General features: G+C 42.9%; 1 protein-coding gene across 2 annotated transcripts; it reads right to left on the bottom strand.

The window, feature by feature from the left end:
- Positions 1–10,644: 10,644 nt before the first annotated feature.
- entpd4 (ectonucleoside triphosphate diphosphohydrolase 4) lies at positions 10,645–20,182 on the bottom strand. Of its 2 annotated transcripts, none has more exons than XM_055919678.1 (13): positions 20,039–20,182; positions 19,482–19,590; positions 19,120–19,314; positions 18,792–18,997; positions 15,550–15,700; positions 15,336–15,439; positions 15,140–15,199; positions 14,832–14,986; positions 13,106–13,272; positions 12,670–12,994; positions 12,446–12,531; positions 12,189–12,350; positions 10,645–12,073 (listed from the first exon to the last, which is right to left on the bottom strand). In XM_055919678.1, the coding sequence occupies exons 2-13, from the start codon at positions 19,487–19,489 to the stop codon at positions 11,839–11,841; spliced, it is 1,854 nt and encodes a 617-aa protein (XP_055775653.1). In that variant the 5' UTR covers positions 19,490–19,590; positions 20,039–20,182; the 3' UTR covers positions 10,645–11,838. The 2 variants fall into 2 exon arrangements, with proteins under 2 accessions (XP_055775653.1, XP_055775654.1); XM_055919679.1 differs by having other exon boundaries at positions 14,856–14,986.
- Positions 20,183–21,480: the final 1,298 nt, after the last annotated feature.

Below are 21,480 nucleotides of genomic sequence, written 5' to 3'. Positions count from 1 at the left end.
GCCACTAGAATACCGCATGAGGAAGCACTTAAAATCCCCTCAACATTAACTGAGGGTTGATGCGAGTATGGAGTACAAGGAGTGGAACATTAGCTAAACCAAAGAGGAAGAGAGAGGCCCAACTCGGTATAAAATCTAGCTGTCTCCCTCCAAGCATGGAGTTTTTGTATGGAGGTCAATAGGGTACCATAGTATGAGCCATAATTACCATATAATCTGGCGGTCAAACAGGGAAATGGTTCCAATAATTTTTCCACCATTAATTTTTCCCATAGAGGATTTTAGAAACAAGTAAAATAAGTGCTGTGTTTTGTGTAGGCTTACCCTGGTGTGACGTTTTGATAATCGTGTAAATCTCTCTAGGACAAGGTTACTTTTATCAATATATTGGCCTGTATCCTACATTACTTTAAATGGACAATTCTGTGAACTTTCTTGTGCAAGTTTTAAATTGACACAATACCTGTTAGCAAAGGTGTCAGCTAGAGATGACGGGTAGGAGCTTGCAGGGATTTGTAGTTTTGCAAGATGTCTACATTAATGCTAATTAGAATTTTTGAATCTGAGACTAAATAGAGCCAAATGTATTGATAGAAGTGTCCTTGTCCAAGAGAGATTTACATGGTTAACAAAATGTCATGCCAGGGTAAGCCTACATGAAACATAGCCCTTATTTTAAAATGACTGGAACATTTCCCTGTTTGACCACTAAGATTTATGTGTATTATGACACCTCCACTGTGGGGCTCAATCAGACTGTTGAATTTGGTTTAAAAAAAAAAGTTTTGTTTATTTGATTAAATACAAGTTTCATAATTGTTAAATTGTAACAAGTGTACTGATATAAGTAGGACACGTGAGAAAAAAACACTACATCGGAGTTGTCTCGAGATGGTTATGCATATTCATGGCATGAGGCTAGTAGCATAGCCTCTCTCTCCATTGAATACAGGAAGTTGACGTCAACAACCCTCATCGAAAATATTTAAAAATGGATTACAATAATGAGATGTATCCACCAATCCAAAGAAAGGATAGGTGGGAGCTAGACAGACTACTGTGCCACTTTGTGGACAACGACTCCCATTTTTAGGGCGAAGAGACAAGATGGCGCCGACAGACATGGCAGCTCTGCTTCTAGCTCTTAAGCAACTTTGCACTATTTCGTTTTTTTGTCTGTTATTTCTTACATTGTTAGCCCAGAAAGTTTATGTTATTACATACAGCCAGAAATAACTTTTGGATATCAGAACGGCGGTAACTCACCAGCATTACGACCAGGAATACGACTTTCCCGAATTGGATCCTTTGTTCGTACCCCCCAGGGCAAGGGAACTTATCCCAGAGGCTGCTCCAAGACACCGCTGGCGGAGAAGAGGTAGTCGGAGTGGACTTCTAGTCCGACTCAGGAGGCATGCACACCATCCACCGCTTCCGAGTATATTACTTGCTAATGTTCAGTCTCTGAACAATAAAGTAGATGAGCTCAGGGCGAAGATCTCCTACCAGAGAGACATCAAGGACCGTAACATACTCTGTTTCATGGAATCATGGCTCTCTCCGGATATAATGTCCCCATCCATAAGGCCAGCTGGGTTCTGAGTACATCGCGCAGACAGGAATAAAGAACTCTCCAGGAAGAAGAAAGGCGGGGGTGTATGTTTCATGATTAACTACTCATGGTGTGATTCTGATAACATACATAAACTCAATTCCTTGTGTTCACCCGACCTAGAATACTTCACAATCAAATGACGACCCTATTACCTCACAAAAGAATGATCTTCGGTTATAGTCATAGCCATGTATATTCCCCCTCATGCCGATACCACGACAACCCTCAAAAAACTACACTGTACTTTATGCAAACTGGAAACCACATATCCTGAGTGTAGCTGGAGATTTTAACAAAGCAAATTTGAGGAAAACGCTACCGAAGTTCTACCAATACATAGACTGTGGTACTCGCACTGGAAAGACATTGGACCACTGCTACTCAACTTTTCAAAATGTCTACAAGTCCCTCCCCTGCCCTCCCTTTGGCAAATCTGATCACGACTTCATTTTACTCCTCCCTCCTATATGCAGAAAATCAAACAGGAAGTACCCGTGCTAAGGTCTATTTAACGCTGGTCTGACCAATCGGAATCCATGCTTCAAGATTGTCAGGAAGTGTATAGGAGATGTTGTACCCACTGTAACTATTAAAACCTACCTAAACCAGAAACTGTGGATAGATGGCAGTATTCACGCAAAATTTCAAGCACAAACCATCACATTTAACCATGGCAAGGTGACTGGGAATATGGCCGAATACAAAGAGTGTAGTTATTCCCTGCATAAGGCAATCAAACAGGCAAAGTTAATACAGAGACAAAATGGAGTCGTAACTCAACGGCTCCGACACAAGACGTATGTGGCAGGGTCTACAGACAATCACGGACTACAAAGGAAAAACCATCCACGTCGTGGACACTGACGTCTTCCTTCTGGACAAGCTAAACACCTTCTTCGCCTGCTTTGAGGATACACTGGGCCACTGACGCGGCCCGCTACCAAGGACTGTGGCCTCTCCTTCTCTGTGGCCGACATGAGTGAGACATTTAAGCGTGTTAACCCTCGCAAGGCTGCCAGCCCAGACGGCATCCTTAGATGTGTTCTCAGAACATGCGCAGACCAGCTGGCTGGAGTGTTTACAGCCATATTCAATCTCTCCCTATCCCAGTCTGCTGTCCCAACTTGCTTCAATATGTCTACCATTGTTCCTGTACCCAAGAAAGCAAAGATAAGTGAACTTAATGACTATCGCCCTGTAACACTCACTTCTGTCATCATGAAGTGCTTTGAGAGGCTAGTTAAGGATCATATCACCTTTACCTTACCTGACACCCTGGACCCACTTCAATTTGTTTACCGCCCCAATAGATCAACAGACGATGCAATCGCCATCGCACTACACACTGCCCTATCCCATCTGGACAAAAGGAATACCGATGTAAGAATAATGTTCATTGACTATAGCTCAGCATTCAACACCATAGTACCCCCCAAGCTCATCATTAAGCTCGGGCCCTGGGTCTGAACCTCGCCCTGTGCAACTGGGTCCTGGACTTCCTGACAGTCCACACCCCAGCTGGTGAAGGTAGGAAACAATACCTCCACTTTGCTGATTCTCAACACGGGGCCCCACAAGGGTGCATGCTCAGCCCCCTCCTGTACACCCTGTTTACCCATGACTGCGTGGCCACGCACGCCTCCAACTCAATCATCAAGTTTGCAGACGACACAACAGTAGTAGGCCTGATTACCAACATTGACAAGACAGCCTACAAGGAGGAGGTGAGGGCCCTGGGAGAGTGGTACCAGGAAAATAACCTCTCACTCAACATCAACAAAACAAAGGAGCTGATCGTGGACTTCAACAGCAAAGGGAGCACGCCCCTATCCACATCAACGGGACCACAGTGGAGATGGTGAAATCAGATCATCCTGCCTGATACAGCAACTGCACCGCCCGCAACCGCAGGGCTCTCCAGAGGGTGGTGCAGTCTGCCCAACACAGCACTGGGGGCAAACTACCTGCCTTTCAGGACACCTACAGCACCTGATGTCACAGGAAGGCCAAAAAGATCATCAAGGACATCAACCACCCAAGCTACGGCCTGTTCACCCCACTATCATCCAGAAGGCTAGGTCGGTATAGGTGCATCAGACTGAAAAACAGCTTCTATCTCAAAGAGGAGCAGCATATCAATCCTTTAGTTTCAGATACTCTAGAAATACCAGAACAGGAGTTAATCAATCACAGTTGGTCTCTGTAATGTAGTTTTGGTTCAAAATGGCCTCTAACAACCAAAAAATCTCAACACGTGTGTTCAAAACCCATTCTCACATTTTCTACATTACATCTCTCAGTAATTTGTTATCTGGCTTTCTGCTATCCACTGACTCTGGTTGCAGACCAGAAGTAAAAATGTAACTTTGAGATCAAATTAGGCCCACCAGTGCAAACCTTAGTTGTGGCAACAGGAACATTTAATTAGCTTCTGGCAGTTTGATGTTGATTGACATCTCATTTCACCTCATTTCAAGAAGCATTTATTTTGACGTTAGGCGGCGCATTTTTCAAATCGAGGACGAGGAAGAGAGAATATTAACGTTGGTTGCGAGATACAGAAGAATAAGAAGAAGATACAGAAGAAGAAGAGATAATATTGCCACAGCTCCACAAGCTCTTCAAAGCGATTGGCGAAAGCATCATATTTGAAGTAAGTTTTAAGGTTTAGCATCGGGTTTAGGTTTCCTGAACAATTTTTACGAAAGTTGATTCGCTGTGTAAGTTAACGTTAGACCTTTGGCAGACAGTTAACCAGATAAGAGAGATCGGTTCCCAATTTAGCCTAACATTATGTTTACATCTGTGCTAGTAATACACACATACAGTGCAGTGTCATAAGTTACAGTATACGAATGTTTAGCTAATGTGGGGTAACTAGTAGGCTACAGCTGTCAGTGTTCAGCAAGTTGACAATCAGCAATTTGAAATCCATTAACTCAGCTAGATTGTCATACTTGAACTCAAAACGAACAATTGTTATTATCAATATGTTAACATTATTCAAAAGATTACCACAGTTTGCAGATAGCCTGTTTGCTATCGTAAAGTTGTAAGAAATTGTAGCTAGCTAAATTACTTAATGCAGAGTAGGGCTAGCCATGATCTAACTAGTAATTTAGGCTGGTAGTTGATTTTAACGTACAGTTATGATAATGGGGATTTGTAATTGAGATTGGACTAAAATGTGGGTAATTGGATGCTTAGATGTAACCATAGACGGTCTTACTTTTGCATAGGGTCAATCAAACAGGAAAAGAAAGGCAGATATATCAGACTTCTGTTCCAAAAGGACCCAATGGTAGCCTATTGACAGCAACTCATCAATGTTAGATGTCATAAATGAGGACCGGGAAAAGAAAGTGAAGGAAAACTGTACTTACATTAAAACAATTGCAGATGTGCTCCTACTATTTGCCACTCAAAATGTAGCGCAGAGGTCATCGAGAGTCTGATGACTCTCACAAGGGTCATTTTTTGACAATCTTAGAAGAAATAGCAACGTATGACCCTCTCATAGAGAAAAGGATGAATGCATGTGGCAATGCTAAGTACACAAGACACCAAATCCAGAACAAAGTTATTGAGGGCTTAGCTGAGATGGTACAAAGTAAATTAATAAGAGAAGTAAAATAAAGTGGATTTTTTAGTGTAATTGCAGATGAAACCAAAGATTTAAAGAAAAAAGAACAAATGGCTTTAGTTGTGAGGTACTATTACAACGGGGTCATCCACGGAAGCTCTTTACACTTTCAGTCAGCTGAAAGCTTAGATGCAGCAGGTCTCACAAGAATTATAGTTGATTGCCTTGAAAAACATGGTCTGGACTACATGGCATGCCGTAATCTGAGGGACAGTCTTCCAGCAGTTCTGAGAGTGCTACAGGTATTCACACCTGAAAATAGTGGTGATAGATCAGTGGAGGCAAGCGGCCTTCTTTCTCAGATAGATTTACATTTCATAGGGCCTTTGGTTACCTTTTGTAAAGTGCTTGGTGATGCCAAATGTCTTTCTGACATGCTCCAATCAAGCTCTCTTGACCTAGCAAGGGCTGTGGATCTAGTAGGTGCCCTTACAGACACATTACAGGACTACAGAAGTGAGTGTTACTTTGGAGAACTATGGAAAGAGTTTGAAGAGATTGCAGAGCACTGCAAAATAAGTGTTCAAACAGTGTGTAAAAAAACAGCCTAAAACAAGCTTAAGATTTCATGACTCATTGATGATGAGCACTGTAGGACAGAAAAATAGTGACCATAGTGATGGTGAGAGCTTCCAAAGAGCTATCTTTTATCAGGTGCTTGACAGTCTCACAGCTCAGCTGCAGAGGTGTTTTTCAAAGAAGAATTGCAAGATAATGCAAGGGGTCCAGTCTCTCAACCCAAAGAATACAACGTTCTTGATTGAGGAGCCTCTGTTTGCCTTTGCTCATACCTTTGAGTCAGATTTAGAGGACCTCAACATGAGGTTCATCAAACCAAGCGGCTTCTTGATAGGAGAGAGAAAAGTGGAATGTACAGACCGTCTACTCTCCTTGACTTTGTTGTGTTTCTAGAACCTTATAAAGAGATCTTCCATGAGCTATTTCGACTTTGTAAGATTTCTGTTACACCAGTCAGCAGTGCTTCTTGCGAGAGAAGCTTCTCAGCTTTAAAACAAATTAAAACCCACTTTAGGACAACAATGGTTGATGACAGGTTAAGTCACCTCGGAATTCTCAGTGTTGAGTCAAGGAGGGCACGCTCCCTCAACATGGAGGAGTTTGTGAAACATTTAGCCAGTTCTCACCAGAACCGCAGAATTATGCTGTTTTAAATCTACCTAGGATATTTCGGTCCCTCTGGTCATGATTAAAACCTTGCACTGTGTACTAGCTAGTACACTGACATTCTAAAATGATAAATCCAAAGGGTATCATGTCACAGAGATTTAATTTGGTCTTTATTAGGCCAATTCCAAAACTCTTCTTTGCTATTAGTTAACATAATATATATGAGCATAAATATGATACTGTAAATTTGTAATATTGCTGGGCACCAAAATTATTTTTAAAGTCCATTTCTGCTTGATATCTGGTATGTCAAATTGCAGTAAGTTTACCTTTTTGTAAATAAACAATGCAATTTATGTAACACACAAATGCTAGCTTATCTCCTTAGAGCTTGAGCTTTATTTTCTGAAAATATTTTGGATGTTCAACACTTATAGACCCAGATGATATATTCATGAAAACAGAGTGACCCAAGTCTCTCCTGTGTGTGAGAGAAAGAAATTGAGCTGCAGGTGGAAACACTGACTATTCATAGTATGTTAAAGAATTCTAGAGAAGTAACTCTTTTGGACCACACTATCTGTCACATTGAAAAACTCTGGGTTAAGTGAATTATCACTTCTACCTCTAATCAGCAATTATAGGATTCATTCATGCTCCTTAGATGCCAGGTTAGGGTTACACAGTAATTTTCTGTCATGGTCTATGGACCCCCTGAAGTAGCCTTGGTCACCCCCTGGCCACCCCATGTATAAAACTTTAGTTCTGCCACTGAACAGGACCAAATGTTGATCTACATAAGTAGTTTAAAAGAACGTCACATAAAATAGGTTTCCATCCAATTGCCGACAGATTTTCATGTGAATATTCTAAAAGCATTTTTCCACCAGAGATGTTTCCATCAATTTTACTTTATGAAAGGCTGTGCGTGTTGAGTAGTGCACATAAAACTAGCTGTTGCGGTTAAATTCCCATGTACCTAATACGAAATCCAATTTAAATGGGTTTCCATCGCATTTTCAACTCTACTGATCGTTTTATCACAATTTTTGTGGGGGTTATACAGCGAATGTGACCACTCAGTGCGGGTATAGCCTACTGCATGATGAGATTATTATGGACAAAAGAGCAAGACTATTTTTATTTGTCAAACGGCAGCCAAGCATCTATCATCATGTCACCAGAATAAGATCCTCGGTATTTATTGGAAAGGATCGTCAAGCTCATGACCGTGCACTTTCGCCACCCTGTGAAGTTGATCATAATGTATTTAATCTAGCCTAATAAACTGCATGCTTTCCCAAATCGAAGTGGGAGTACCACACAACACATAATCGCGTGACTCCAAATTGACTTTGATATGATGGTTATTATGTAAATTCTTTCGCATAAAGGCGTTTCCGCCGCCATTTCCCGCATAATTAATTTTACCAACCCAAATGACACCAATTTGTCTAGCATATTTTGTTTTGTCGACATTTCAACTGTCTTGAAATGTTTTGTCCAACATTTAGCCTACTCTACTGCATAAAAAGGTTGGATGGAAACCTGTCTAGTGTCGCAAAGACAGAATGATCATCTACTCATTATCAATCATAAAACATTTAAGATGAGGCTACTTAAATTGTTATCAAGATTGTTCTCCCTAGTCTAGACACCTGTCCAGATACAGTATACACTACATCACCAAAGGCATGTGGTCACCCCTTCAAATTAGTGGATTTGGCTATTTCAACCACACCCGTTGCTGATGTGTATAAAATTGAGCACACCACCATGCAATCTCCATAGACAAACATTGGCAGTATAATGGCATTACTGAAGAGTTCAGTGACTTTCAACGTGGAACTGTCATAGGATGCCACTTTTCCAACAAGTCAGTTTGTCAAATTTCTGCCCTGCTAGAGCTGCCCCGGTCAACTGTAATTGCTTTTATTCTGAATTGGAAACATCCAGGAGCAACAACGGCTCATTGCGAAGTGGTAGGCCACACAAGCTCACAGAACGGGATCGCCGAGGCGCGTAGAGCATAAAAATTGTATGTCCTTGGTTGCAACACGCACTATCGAGTTCCAAACTGTCTCTGGAAGCAACGTCAGCACAAGGGAGCTTCATGAAATGGGTTTCCATAGCTGAGCAGCTGTACATAAGCCTAAGATCACCATGTGCAATGCCAAGCGTCGACTGGAGTGGTACAAAGTTTGCTGCCGTTGGACTCTGGAGTGTGGAAACTCTGCTGGAGGAGGAATAATGTTCTGGGGATGTTTCTCATGGTTCAGCCTATGCCCCTTAGTTCCAGTGAAGGGAAATTTTAACTATACAGCATACAATGGCATTCTTGACGATTCTGTGCTTCCAACTTTGTGGCAACAGTTTGTGGAAGGCCCTTTCCTGTTTCAGCATGACAATACCCCCGTGCAAGGTCCATACAGAAAAGGTTTGTCGAGATCGGTGTGGAAGAACTTGACTGGTCTGCACAAAGCCCTGACCTCAACCCCATCAAACACCTTTGGGATGAGTTGGAACGCTGACTGTGAGCCAGGTCTAACTGCCCAACATCACTAATGCTCTTGTGGCTGAATGGAAGCAAGTCCCTCCAGCAATTTTCCAACATCTAGTGCAAAGCCTCCCCAGAAGAGTGGAGGCTGCTATTGCAGCAAATCGGGGACCAACTCCATTTTAATGCCCATGGTTTTGAAATGAGATGTTCAACGAGCAGGTGTCCACATACTTTTGGTCATGTAGTGTACTTTAAACTGTATGTCTATGTCTCATATATACATTAAAATGTAATATTCTGCCACAACAAATTTATTCCTTATCTAATCCAAGTGGTAAAGCTGTGGAAATAAATTCTCGTTAGTTTGTTTATAAGGCCTACTGTTTAAGACAGTGAATGAGGTGCAGCAGAGGCAGGATCAGATGGGATCCCTCCCACAGCCCTACCATCACCTCACAAGTTGTAGGGTAAGCTCCTCAAACATCCCGCCTTCAAACTTCCTCGCGTAACCAACGTCAGTGCAACTCAGTGGGGAGGGAGGAAGTTGAAGTGGTATGACCCATGTGTAGACAGAGGATGACTCAGCACATGAAGAGCAGCCTCTTGAAGCACCTGCACCACTTGTACACAAATTCTGCTGGTGACAACTACAGCTGGTATACACTTTCAACAATGATCTGAGAGGGAATTAAAAAATTAGAGCAAATATTGGACTATATTCCCTCTCACATATGCTGTGGCTATTACATGACTATTTCTGATTTGTAACATTCTGCTTGGTTTGATACATTTAATTATATAAGACTGTACTTACAGGGTAACTGTAAAATGCTACCATGGGTAACAATGCCCCCTATTGGAATTAAAACCATTGGCTGCCCTAGGGTGCAGACAGAGCATCAAAAAATATCTGTGATGTGCAATTATGCATGCAGTATGTACTTTCTATAATTCCATATGGACATTGCGATAAGGTTATCTGTGACAGGAATAGTGTAGGCCAGCAGGAGGTTTGTGAGGTTAGACCTTTACTGAATTTACAAATGTGAAGTGCCGACATCTCAGACAACTACTGTCGCTAGTCTCTGGCACTTTGAATTAATGACCACTAGCTAAGCTAAACAATTTGACCAGTTAAATACTGTTGTTTCAGCTCAAAGCATTTCTCACAATTACAGGACAATAGCCAAGTGGCCACAGAGATAAGGACAATTCATAGTGAAAATAGATAAATCTGTAAAATGCATTGCATGTAATCTGTTCAATGCAGTATTTACATTCCCCATCTCAATGGTCAACCTGTATTAAACTAAACGTCCTCGTCACACTCATCCATCACCAGCTGGCAGACCTGAAATGTAACACAGCACAGATAGGGAGAGTGAAAACAAACCCCCAGTGCAGTGTTTCAAACCTGGTCACCCAGACTCTGAGACAGGCCGGCTACAACAACATGGGCTTGGTGACCTGGTCATTAGTGGCTGACTGCAACTTAGTCGTCTTGATTGATATCCTTGTGGTACACCCCTTTTCTTCCCGTGCTACTGGGGACGTGTAAACCCTGACCATGGCTGCTGTAAATATGCATGTGTTTATTTACTCAATACTTACATCACCAGCAGGGACTCAAACTCATCAGCAATTTCCATCCAACTCTCCTCAAGACCACAAGGGCACCCAATATATTCCACGTGAACACAAGTGAAAATCAACAGATTGATGATTTTTGTAGCCTTCGTTGATATTTTGAACCATAAGTCTCAAAACAATCTCTTTATTATTCAACACCAATGGTATTGTTAAACAAAACAAAAATCCTGTGAAAACTGAATTGATTTAAGTACACCCTTCAATATAAATATGGCCTATATGCTTTCATAAACTAACCCCTTTACAGCAGTGATATCACAGCTTCTGAAAACGAAGCCCAGTGTGTTTGTCGAGATTCCAAATTAAATTATCTGCATCCCATCACTTGCCACCATTGAGCTGAAAAGACAGCAGACATTTTTACCCTACTGTAGCTCTGAGCCCTGTGTGGATTCAGCTGATGTGGGCTGGAGTGTCTCTCCAGTGATAAGACAATAAATATTGCACCATTGCAGCTTTGATAAATGCTGCCTGTTCTGCAATAGAAGGCAGAACAAAGGATACAAAGAAACTAAAGTTAAAAAAAAGAAGCGGTGACAATCAAAATAAGTATGACAGGTGTCTGTCTACACTGAGGAGTACACAGAAGGTAAGCAGAGGCATACACCATTCCTCCACACAATAAATAAGCATTCACTGATCATGCACCCAAACAGAGCTGCTAGTACACACACAAATTAAATTGCATCAGGATAATGTGACAGGAAAGGAAGTGAAACTCCACTCAAGTACAGAGAATCTATACATGAGCTAATACAGTATGTACTCTAAACAGTAACGGTTTCCCTATCATCCTCGAACCTGCTCTTGTCTATTCACATTGATTCAATGCTGTGCACTAATTGGAAAAGACAGTAATTTTAGGGACTTTCTTTAAAAATGTGTTGTTTTTGATTGACTAATTAGGGGAAGTTATGAGGCAGCTGCCATTCGAACCTTACAGGAAGCTTTAACGAAACCTGCGTGACTGGATAAAGTATGCATGGGGAGCTCTCAAACCTCAGGCAAGGATAGTTACACTTAGTACCTAGTTCATATTTCCAGCAACATAAAAAAGGCAGATTGACATCATTAAAAATAAGACAATCATGGCTAACTCAAGTATGCAAACTCAACATGCAAGATCTCCCATACCAGAGTCCCTTCCCAGTGCTGTTTCTCTGTTCATTGGACTCATTCAAAATCCAACTCAGTTTGAGTTTTTCGTCATGACCAGCTAACAAATGAAGGCCTGAACATAAAAGTGCAGGCATAGGGACTCCAGCTAGGGAAATGAGCTGGTTTTGGCGTGAAAATTGAAGTCTAGAGGGTGATAGGGAGTGAGGGGGATCCCAGACCCTCCTCTAACCACTCAACAGTAGAGGGGGTGCAGCGCTGCGTGGTACAGCTGTGGATACGTCGGAGTCGCAGCAAGTAGAGCAGGATGGAGAGGAAGACAACCAGGAAGCAGGCCAGAAACAAGTAGTGGTTGTTGACAAAGGAGAAGCTGTGACGCCAGTGGGCGTGGACTCCTTTGAGGGTCTCCTGCTGAATATCCCTTGGAAAGGAATGTAAAATAGTGTGGTTTTCTCCATATCCTAATCAGCAAAAATATATTGGCTTATCACAGTGTTAAAGCATGATGAAGTGTGACACAGCAAGTGTTCTCTTACCTTAAAGGTAGAAAGCGGGTTCTGTAAAGGATGGCTCCAAGAGTCCATTGCACCTCTTTATCATAAACTAAGAGGGCAGTCCTCAGGTTTTTGTAGTCTATAGGGAAGGAGAAGCCTGAGTGGAATACCTCATACATCCAGGCTGATTTAAAACACTGGTACCTGCACACAAGACAAATGTTTACATGAATTCTCCCTGACAACTCTTTACTATTACTGGACTCAAGTCTTACTAAAGAGCCAGAGCTGGGACTTACTTGAGCCTGTGAACATCAGCGTGAGATGCATATAAGCCTGAGTCAAATCGCTCTTTCAGAGATCTCCACTGGGTGGCGCAGTAACCCTGGAGATAAAGCACAAAGTAGATTGTAAACACAGCCACCATTTTACTGCAATTAGCCTAGGCTATGGTGAAATACATGACACTCCTAACTGCATGGAAATGCATCTACATTGAATAAGTGCTGCGGTAAGGCCTCACCTTGGCAGCAACAGAATACTTTGAGGAGTTAAAATCACCGCCCATGCGCAACACATCCTCTGTACAGTAGTAGAACTCAGAGAACCCATAGAACTGGCTGTTGGGGTAGTCGATGGGAGGCTGGTAGATGCCATTGAGGGAGGAGTGAGTCTCGTTGGTGCGGTTAAGGAAGGGCTGAAGCAGCTGTCTGCAGTGATCAAAATCCCCTGTGCCACGCAGGTGGAGTTTCTGTGTGGCTGGCCCCACCTCGTCCTGCAGGTCTGTAGGTAGACACGGGTCGAGCAGGGGGGACTCTGCCGTTTCACCTACATGCTGACCCAGGAGCCTGGACAAACCAACTAAAATGAGCTCTCCATAATGACAGCACTGAGCAATGTCAAACTAGTAAACTATCAGTATCATTAGCTATCATAGCATTTGTGTTAAAGGTTCTTACGTGTTTTTAGTGAGAGTGTTCCTGACAATGCTCTCCTCATATCTTTGTCGAGCAGCATTGCCTCCAAAGCCCAGGAAGGTGGACACATACACCCGGTAGACATGCTCTGTCCGGTGGGCATCGCAACCCAGGTTGAACTCCGCAAGTAAGTTTTTGGCCACTTCCTCCTATAAAAATCAAACATTCAATATCAGCCAGGAAATTACATTCTCTTTTTTCTAGGACTATGTCTACACTAATATCCAACATATTAATTGATAATAGAAAGACTACATGTATAACAACCATTTACTTAAAGAAACTTTGATCAAGACGACAGTTCTATTAAGTTCCGCATTTAGAAAAAACTGCAGGTGAATTACTTTCACTGGAAAGCAAAAACTACAAGAGCACATGCAAATTGTCATAGTAAATTAAAAACCAAACATTTTTGTGAACTGGCAAAAATAATTGAGCAGGACTGAAAAGCTGATGAACTTGGACTGCTTTAGATGAATGCATTATTATCTGGTCATGGATGTTTTGCACGATGGCTCTTAAGCATTATCTGTGATCTTAAAAGTAGACTCAGCAAAATGACGTTGCCACGAGCAGCACCGCAGATATTGAAATGAGCGAGATGCAAAACTTTGCTCTCACACAGTAACCATGTTTCCATTTAACCTTTTTATGCAAGTACAGTACACGACGGATAAAAAAAAGAAAGTCATAACAGGCCTGATGGAAACAGAAGATTTGTCAGTAAACTTTCCATACGTCGACAAGATAAAATAAGCTAGACAAAGTGGGATCTTTTTGTGTCGGAAAAATTATGCAAGAAATGTCGGCGTTAACACTTACACACAAATATTGATATTATAACCATCATATTGAAGTAAAGTCACCCAATAACATGTGTGGTCCTCCTACGACTCGTCGGGAAACCATACAGTTTGTTAGGCTACAGATTAAACTTCACAGGGTGGTGAAAGTGCAAGGTGATGAGCTTGATGCTCCTTTCCAATAAATATTGAGGATCTTATTCAGGTGATATGATCTATTTTGTTCATAATAAATCTAATGTAGGTCCTACCCACACTGTATCTGCGAGCTGTTGTGGGCAAACACGCTATATAATGCAACATTTTTTGAGAGAAAACCATTAGTAGAGTTAAATGCAATGGAAATCCATTTAACTAGTATTTATTTAACCGCAAAAGTTTGTTGTTTTTGTTTTATGTGCACTATGTCATCACACAGCCATTTATCCACAACAAGTCAATTTGATGGAATCTGGTGGGAAAATGCAATTTTAGAATATTTCCATGAAAATCTGTTGCCAATTGGATGGAAAGCTAGCTACAGACAATATCTGCGCATGGGTTCGCTTCATGCTGTAACAGCATGGTAGCCAGAGGATCAAAAACAGCGAAGAAGTTGATTCTTGCACTTTAACGCTCTTAGCTATTGCAGAAATTACCCCACTATGCGGTTTAGTGTATGCCTCTACATCAAATTGCAGAGTCTACCTTTAGAGTTTGAACTAACACATTCTGCTATGAAGCAATGCTGCAGGCTTATCTTTAGAGCAGACCTCCAATAGTCCACTCTGAATGGAGAGGACTTCATCTCCAGAGGACAAACATGATGTTTACAGGTTTAACCAGGGAATGAGTGGTGGGAAGAGAAAATGAGTGAGTGACAAATTAAAAGAGCACAAAAAAGGGAAATTGTTGTTGATAATAACCTGTTGTGGAGAAGCAAAGCTTACAGTTTTGGGCACTTCATATGCTATCTGTGTGGAGACACCCCCCATGTCCAGAACACCAGCAGTCCTTTTCCTCACCAGCACCTCCTGCTGGTCACCTCCAGGTACCTGCACCTCTACTACTGCATCCCTATCTATAGGAAGGATAGGGGAAGGAGTCACGGGTCCCATTGAAGAAAAGAATGGAAAACAAATAAAGTGGTGTCAGAGGTAAGTAAAATAAGGGAGTTAAAGTATTCCGTGTGAAGATATGCAGATCTCTTAAGGAAATGTATTTAGATACTTACCACTAGCCACATGATTAAACCTTCCAAGGACAAAGTTGATTCCAATCCATGCATACACACCTGTCCAAAAACAAGGACAATTTATATATTCCAGCATTTCCACTGTTGTGTTACACATTTTCAACACAGATGGTGACATCTCAGTGTTGAATGGCCAGTGTTTAGCTTGCCTGCTACTCTAAACAGGTTAGCTCACCTTCCTGCTTGCCAGAAATGACCTCCACATGGGAATCAGAAAAGAGGAAGTTGAAATGTACAGGGATATCGGTCCGTAGATCCTCCAGAAGTGCTTCCTGTTGACTGAAAAATAGTAAATAAGCCAATGTTAACATGGGAGGTCACATCGGTAATAAAAAATAAACACTTGCAAGTTTCCATCTCAAGATGAGAAATACTCAGTTGGGGTGTACCTGTCAGACAGCACCCTCATTCCAGCCGTGCACAGGATGTAGAGAGGGGTCTCCTGGTGCTTGTGTTTGGGGATGTGCTGGGCAGCAAAGCTCAGCAGGGGGTGGATGTAATCACTGGCCTTCTCTGGTGTTTTTGCAAGCTCTGAGATGCCTACAAAAAAATATTAAGACCATGGATCCCTCTTTATTGGGTGGAATGGATAAGAGCTTTAAACTAAGCCAATGTCTTCTAAACTCGGCAAAAAAAGAAACGTCCTTTTTCAGGACCCTTTTTCAGGATAATTTGTAAAAATCCAAATAACTTCACAGATCATTGTACAGGGTATAAACACTGTTTCCCATGCTTGTTCAATGAACCATAAACAATTAAGGAACATGCACCTGTGGAACGGTTAACTTCTTGAAGGCCGGTGGGAGTATTCGGTAATTCGGATGACTGACGTGACCAAAGTAAACTGCCTGTTACTCAGGCCCAGAAGCTAGGATATGCATATAATTGGTAGTATTGGATAGAAAACAAATCTGAAATTACTAAAACTGTTCAAATAATGTCTGAGTATAACATAACTAATATGTCAGGCAAAAACCAGAGGAGAATCCATCCTGAGGGCCTCCCGGGTGGCGCAGTGGTCTAGGGCACTGCATAGCAGTGCTAGCTGTGCCACCAGACACTCTGGGTTCGCGCCCAGGCTCTGTCGCAGCCAGCCGCGACCGGGAGGTCTGTGGGGCGACGCACAATTGTCCTAGCGTCGTCCGGGTTAGGGAGGGTTTGACCAGTAGGGATATCCTTGTCTCATCGCGCACTAGCGACTCCTGTGGCGGCCCGGGCTAACCAGGTCGCCAGGTGCTTCCTTCGACACATTGGTGCGGCTGACTTCCGGGTTGGATGCGCGCTGTGTTAGGAAGCAGTGCGGCTTGGTTGGGTTGTGTTGTGTTTCGGAGGACGCATGGCTTTCGACCTTCGTCTCTCCCGAGCCCGTATGGGAGTTGTAGCGATGAGACAAGATAGTAACTATTAACAATTGGATACCACGAAATTGGGGAGAAAAGGAGGTAAAATTCATGGGGGGGGGGGGGGGGGTCTGCCCATCCAAATCCTTGTTTGTTGGAAAATCAAAGGAATACCTCCCAGAATGCAGTTCCTAGGGCTTCCACTAGATGTCAAGTCTTTATAAAGAGTTTCAGGCTTTTTAAAATATTTTTTATAAATGAGCTAGAATTTGTAGTTTTTCTAGGTTGCTCCCATTTTGACTGAGTATTGTTGGGTGCGTGGATAAGGGCGTGCACTTCGTTATTTATCTCCGGTAATGAACATACTATTCTCCATCTTAAATTTTACCGTTTATTTATATATTAGGGTACCCGTGGATGGATTAGAAAAAGTTTTAGTAACTTTTGGGATTCATTTGTATGCATTTTGAACGAGGGAAACAGGTGGATTACTGAATCAAGCGTGCCAACTAAACTGACTTTGTGATATAAAGGACTTTATCGAACAAAACAACCATTTCATGTGTAGCTGGGACCCTTAGGATTGCAAACAGAGGAAGATCTTCAAAGGTAAGTGATTTATTTTGTTGCTATTTCTGACTTTGGTGACACCTCTGCTTGTTTGGAAAATGTTTAATGCTTTTGTAAGCGGGGCACTGTCCTCATACTCGCATGGTATGCTTTCGTCGTAAAGCCTTTTTGAAATCTGACAAAGCGGCTGGATTAACAAGCAGTTAAGCTTTTAAACGATGTACAACACTTGTATTTTCATGAATGTTTAATATTACGATACTGTATTTGGCACGCTCCGATTTCACCGGATGTTGTCGAATTTGATCCCGTTAACCACTTAGTGTTTTAACAGGATTTCTGCGCTAACAGCATACAGACGTTAGGCAATTAAGGTCACAGTTATAAAAACTTTGGACACTAGAGAGGCCTTTCTACTGACTCTGAAAAACAGCAAAAGAAAGATGCCCAGGGTCCCTGCTCATCTGCGTGAACGTGCCTTAGGCATGCTGCAAGGAGGCATGAGGACTGCAGATGTGGCCAGGGCAATAAATTGCAATGTCTGTACTGTGAGACGCCTAAGACAGCACTACAGGGAGACAGGACGGACAGCTGATCGTCCTCGCAGTGGCAGACCATGTGTAACACCTGCTCAGGATCGGTACATCCGAACATCACACCTGCGGGACAGGTACAGGATGGCAACAACAACTGCCCGAGTTAGACCAGGAACGCAGAATCCCTCCATCAGTGCTCAGACTGTCCGCAATAGGCTGAGAGAGGCTGGACTGCGGGCTTGTGTGCCTTTTGTAAGGCAGGTCCTCACCAAACATCACCGGCAACAACGTCACCTATGGGCACAAACCTACCGTCGCTGGACCAGACAGGACTGGCAGAAAGTGCTCTTCACTGACAAGTCACGGTTTTGTCTCACCAGGGGTGATGGTCGGATTCGCGTTTATTGTCAAAGGAATGAGCATTACAACGAGGCCTGTACTCTGGAACGGGATCGATTTGGAGGAGGAGGGTCCGACATGGTCTGGGGCGGTGTGTCACAGCATCATCGGACTGGGCTTGTTATCATTGCAGGCAATCTCAACGCTGTGCGTTACAGGGAAGACATCCTCCTCCTCCCTCATGTGGTACCCTTCCTGCAGGCTCATCCTGACATGACCCTCCATGACAATTCCACCAGCCATACTGCTCGTTCTGTGCATGAAATCCTGCAAGACAGGAATGTCAGTGTTCTGCCATGGCCAGCGAAGAGCCCGGATCTCAATCCCATTGACCACGTCTAGGACCTGTTGGATCGGAGGGTGAGGGCTAGGGCCATTCCCCACAGAAATGTCCAGGAACTTGCAGGTGCCTTGTTGGAAGAGTGGGGTAACATCTCACAGCAAGAACTGGCAAATATGGTGCAGTCCATGAGGAGATGCACTACAGTGCTTAATGCAGCTGGTGTTACTTTTGATTTTGACCCCGACCCCCCCTTTGTTCAGGGACACATTATTCAATTTCTGTTAGTCACATGTCTGTGGAACTTGTTCAGTTTATGTCTCAGTTGATGAATCTTGTTATGTTCATACAAATATTTACACCTAAGTTTGCTGAAAATAAACGCAGTTGACAGTGAGATAACGTTTCTTTTTTTGCTGAGTTTACATTATGAAACCAGAGTATAAATGTATACATGTGGCTCTTCCCAGCAGCACACCAGTCATCAGCAACCAGGTATGTCTCACCTGGCTTGATCTTCATGACCACTGGTTTCCTGTGCTGGTCTCTCATCTGTCGTATGTCAAGCAGATCATGGGGATTACCATTGTGCTGGGGCCAACAATACACAAACACCCTGGAGCCACTGCTACCGCAGTCTACCACCAAACCGTAGTTCAGGTTGGGATTGCTGGTGTCGGTGGCCTCCACATCTGTGACTCTTGCCAAGTGTCTGGTGATCAGAGGTGAATGAAAAGATGACAATTTTAAGCCAAATTCAGCTAACCATTTTCTTCCTTGTCTTTTCAGGAATACGTAAGGATATATTCTAATGTGCAGCTACTAGTGACTCACCTATGGAAGTAGTTGTCCTTTCTGATCCAGCTGTCCTGGCCCTTTCCTGTTACCAACACCAGGTAAAGCAGTCCTAGCAATCCCACCAGCAGACCAAATAAGAGTAGCTGCCTGAATGAAGGTAGCAGTAGACGAGGAAGAACCAGGGGTGACAGGCTGAAGTGCCATGAGGCTGGGAGGCACGAGAAGCTGATCCTGTAAGGACAAGTGAGACCTTGGTATGTATGGATAAATACACTTTGACTAGTCTATGCAATAGCGGCATGCACGCCGACCATGGAATAATAATTAAAGGGTAGAGCAAAATGTGACACATTTTGCCAAACACTTCCTTAGTCCTCTACTCAGTCGGTCGAGCCTACCTTCCCATGACGTGGACTGTCCTAGTTCACTGGATGAAAATCATTCAAAGGGGACACGAGTCTGGGGTGTTGGCTTCAGAGCCTCACCATTTCGCCATCTGCTCATTGTCTTGATAAAATAAAATAAACACGTTAGCAACAATCTAAGCAGTAATTATTACTGATGGCATCGATACCAACGCGTGTCAATACCAATGGTGACATTTGGCCACTAGTGCATCCACCGGCACAACTGCCACGTAGTAACCGTACTGCATTGCATAATAATGTAATGATACTGGTCCGATTTTAACTAGTTAGCTTGCTAGCTGGTTTAGTTAGCCAAGACAATACGTTAGCTGGCTAGGTAGCGTTTCCTAGTCTATTGTGTAAACAATATAACTGTTAGCTAGCAAGCTTATTAAGCGGGCGAATGTTTGGATTCTGGCTAGCGAAACAAACAGATCACTGGTTAACCAACGACGATAGCCGTGGTATTGCTAGGCTACCGTTAGCCCCTGTACTAGGAGTATGTTATGCCCACGGTCCATCTACAGCCAAACTTAAAATGTACTTACCGTTGCGTTTCGAACGACTTCGTTGCATAACATTTACATTAGCTCGTTTGCTGCTGAATATTGTTACTAATACTATTGGGAGGATGCGCTAACAGCACCCTAACTAGCTAGTATTCAGTGCGCAAGTCAGGCAGATGTGACGTAGCTAGTAAAAGGTGCGGTGCGAATGTTTTTAAATCATTGGCACTCCCTGGCGGCTTTCACTGGTATAGCATGCTTGCTCAGGGTTGGGAAACTGGCCGCATGCGGCCCCCCTTTTGAAGGTCCTCTGATCCTTTTTGGAGGGGGACTCAGGCGGTGTCTCTGCTTACTGTTAGGGAAAATACACAAGGTGCAATTTCGAAATTTAGTTGTGCATCAGTTTTCTTGCTGCCCCTCATGAGTTTAGATTGGTGGCCCCCACCCCCAACAAAGTTGCCTATCCCTGCTCTAAGTAGTCAGACAGTGTCATTCTTAAAGCAAATCTGATTTGGGTAATTTAGCAAATTAACTGTGGCAGTCACCAAACTCAAAGTTGCCACAAATGAAGAAAAATGTGCAACTACACTGAAAACAAGGAAACTGGGTAACACTTGACACCCAGTGTCATAACAGCTGACATAACATGGTCTTAATACTGTCATGGCACATCTATTTAGACCTGTTGTGACAAATTGCATTATTTTATGGCTGGTAATGACACCTACATAGAGTCAAAACCCCAATACCTACCACACAAGGCCAAACATTCAATTACAGTATAGCCTACTTGTCAACAGTATGTTTATGTTATAAAATTCTGAAATTGACCATATTAAATCATTGTAATTGCACACAACAAATGACAGACATGCACCTACCCCAATGCTGTTGCTTGGGGTGGATAAAGGAGCAGGACAAGACACCCTCTTTTTGACTGATGACTGACATAAGGGAATGTACGTGATAGGCCAATCTGGCATTATGTCATAAAGTGTACTTTCTTGACATAATGACAAAGAAAATACAGGTTTAGATTTTTTTTCTCACATTTATATATATATAAAAAAATACATAATCAGATTTACATAAGTATTCAGGCTCTTTACTCTGGACTTTGTTAAAGCATCTTTTGCAGGGATGTAAGCCTCTAGTCTTTTCGGGTATGACGCTACACGCTTGGCACACCTGTATTTGGGGAGTTTCTCCCATTCTTCTCTGCAGATCCTCTCAAGCGCTGTCAGGTTGGATGGAGAGTGTCGCTGCACAGCTATTTTCAGGTCTCTCCAGAGATGTTCGATTGCGTTCAAGTCCAGGCTCTGGCTGGCCCACTCAAGGACATTCAGAGACTTGTCCCGAAGCCACTCCTGAATGGTCTTGGCTGTGTGTTTAGGGTTGTTGTCCTGTTGGAAGGTGAACCTTTGCCCCAGTCGGAGGTCCTGAGCACTCTGAAGCAGGTTTTCATCAAGGATCTCTGTACTTTG

Source organism: Salvelinus fontinalis, chromosome 4 (assembly GCF_029448725.1).
Source record: "Salvelinus fontinalis isolate EN_2023a chromosome 4, ASM2944872v1, whole genome shotgun sequence".
NCBI lineage: Eukaryota > Metazoa > Chordata > Actinopteri > Salmoniformes > Salmonidae > Salvelinus > Salvelinus fontinalis.
Note: the sequence above shows the minus strand (reverse complement) of the source record. Positions and strands in the feature narration are given on the sequence as shown.

Coding starts and splice junctions, on each gene's coding strand:
- entpd4 (XM_055919678.1), bottom strand. Junction 15,440..15,549: donor ATGAGGGTGCTGTCTGACAG/GTACACCCCAAC, acceptor ACTATTTTTCAG/TCAACAGGAAGCACTTCTGG. Junction 12,351..12,445: donor GCTGATGTTCACAGGCTCAA/GTAAGTCCCAGC, acceptor TCTTGTGTGCAG/GTACCAGTGTTTTAAATCAG.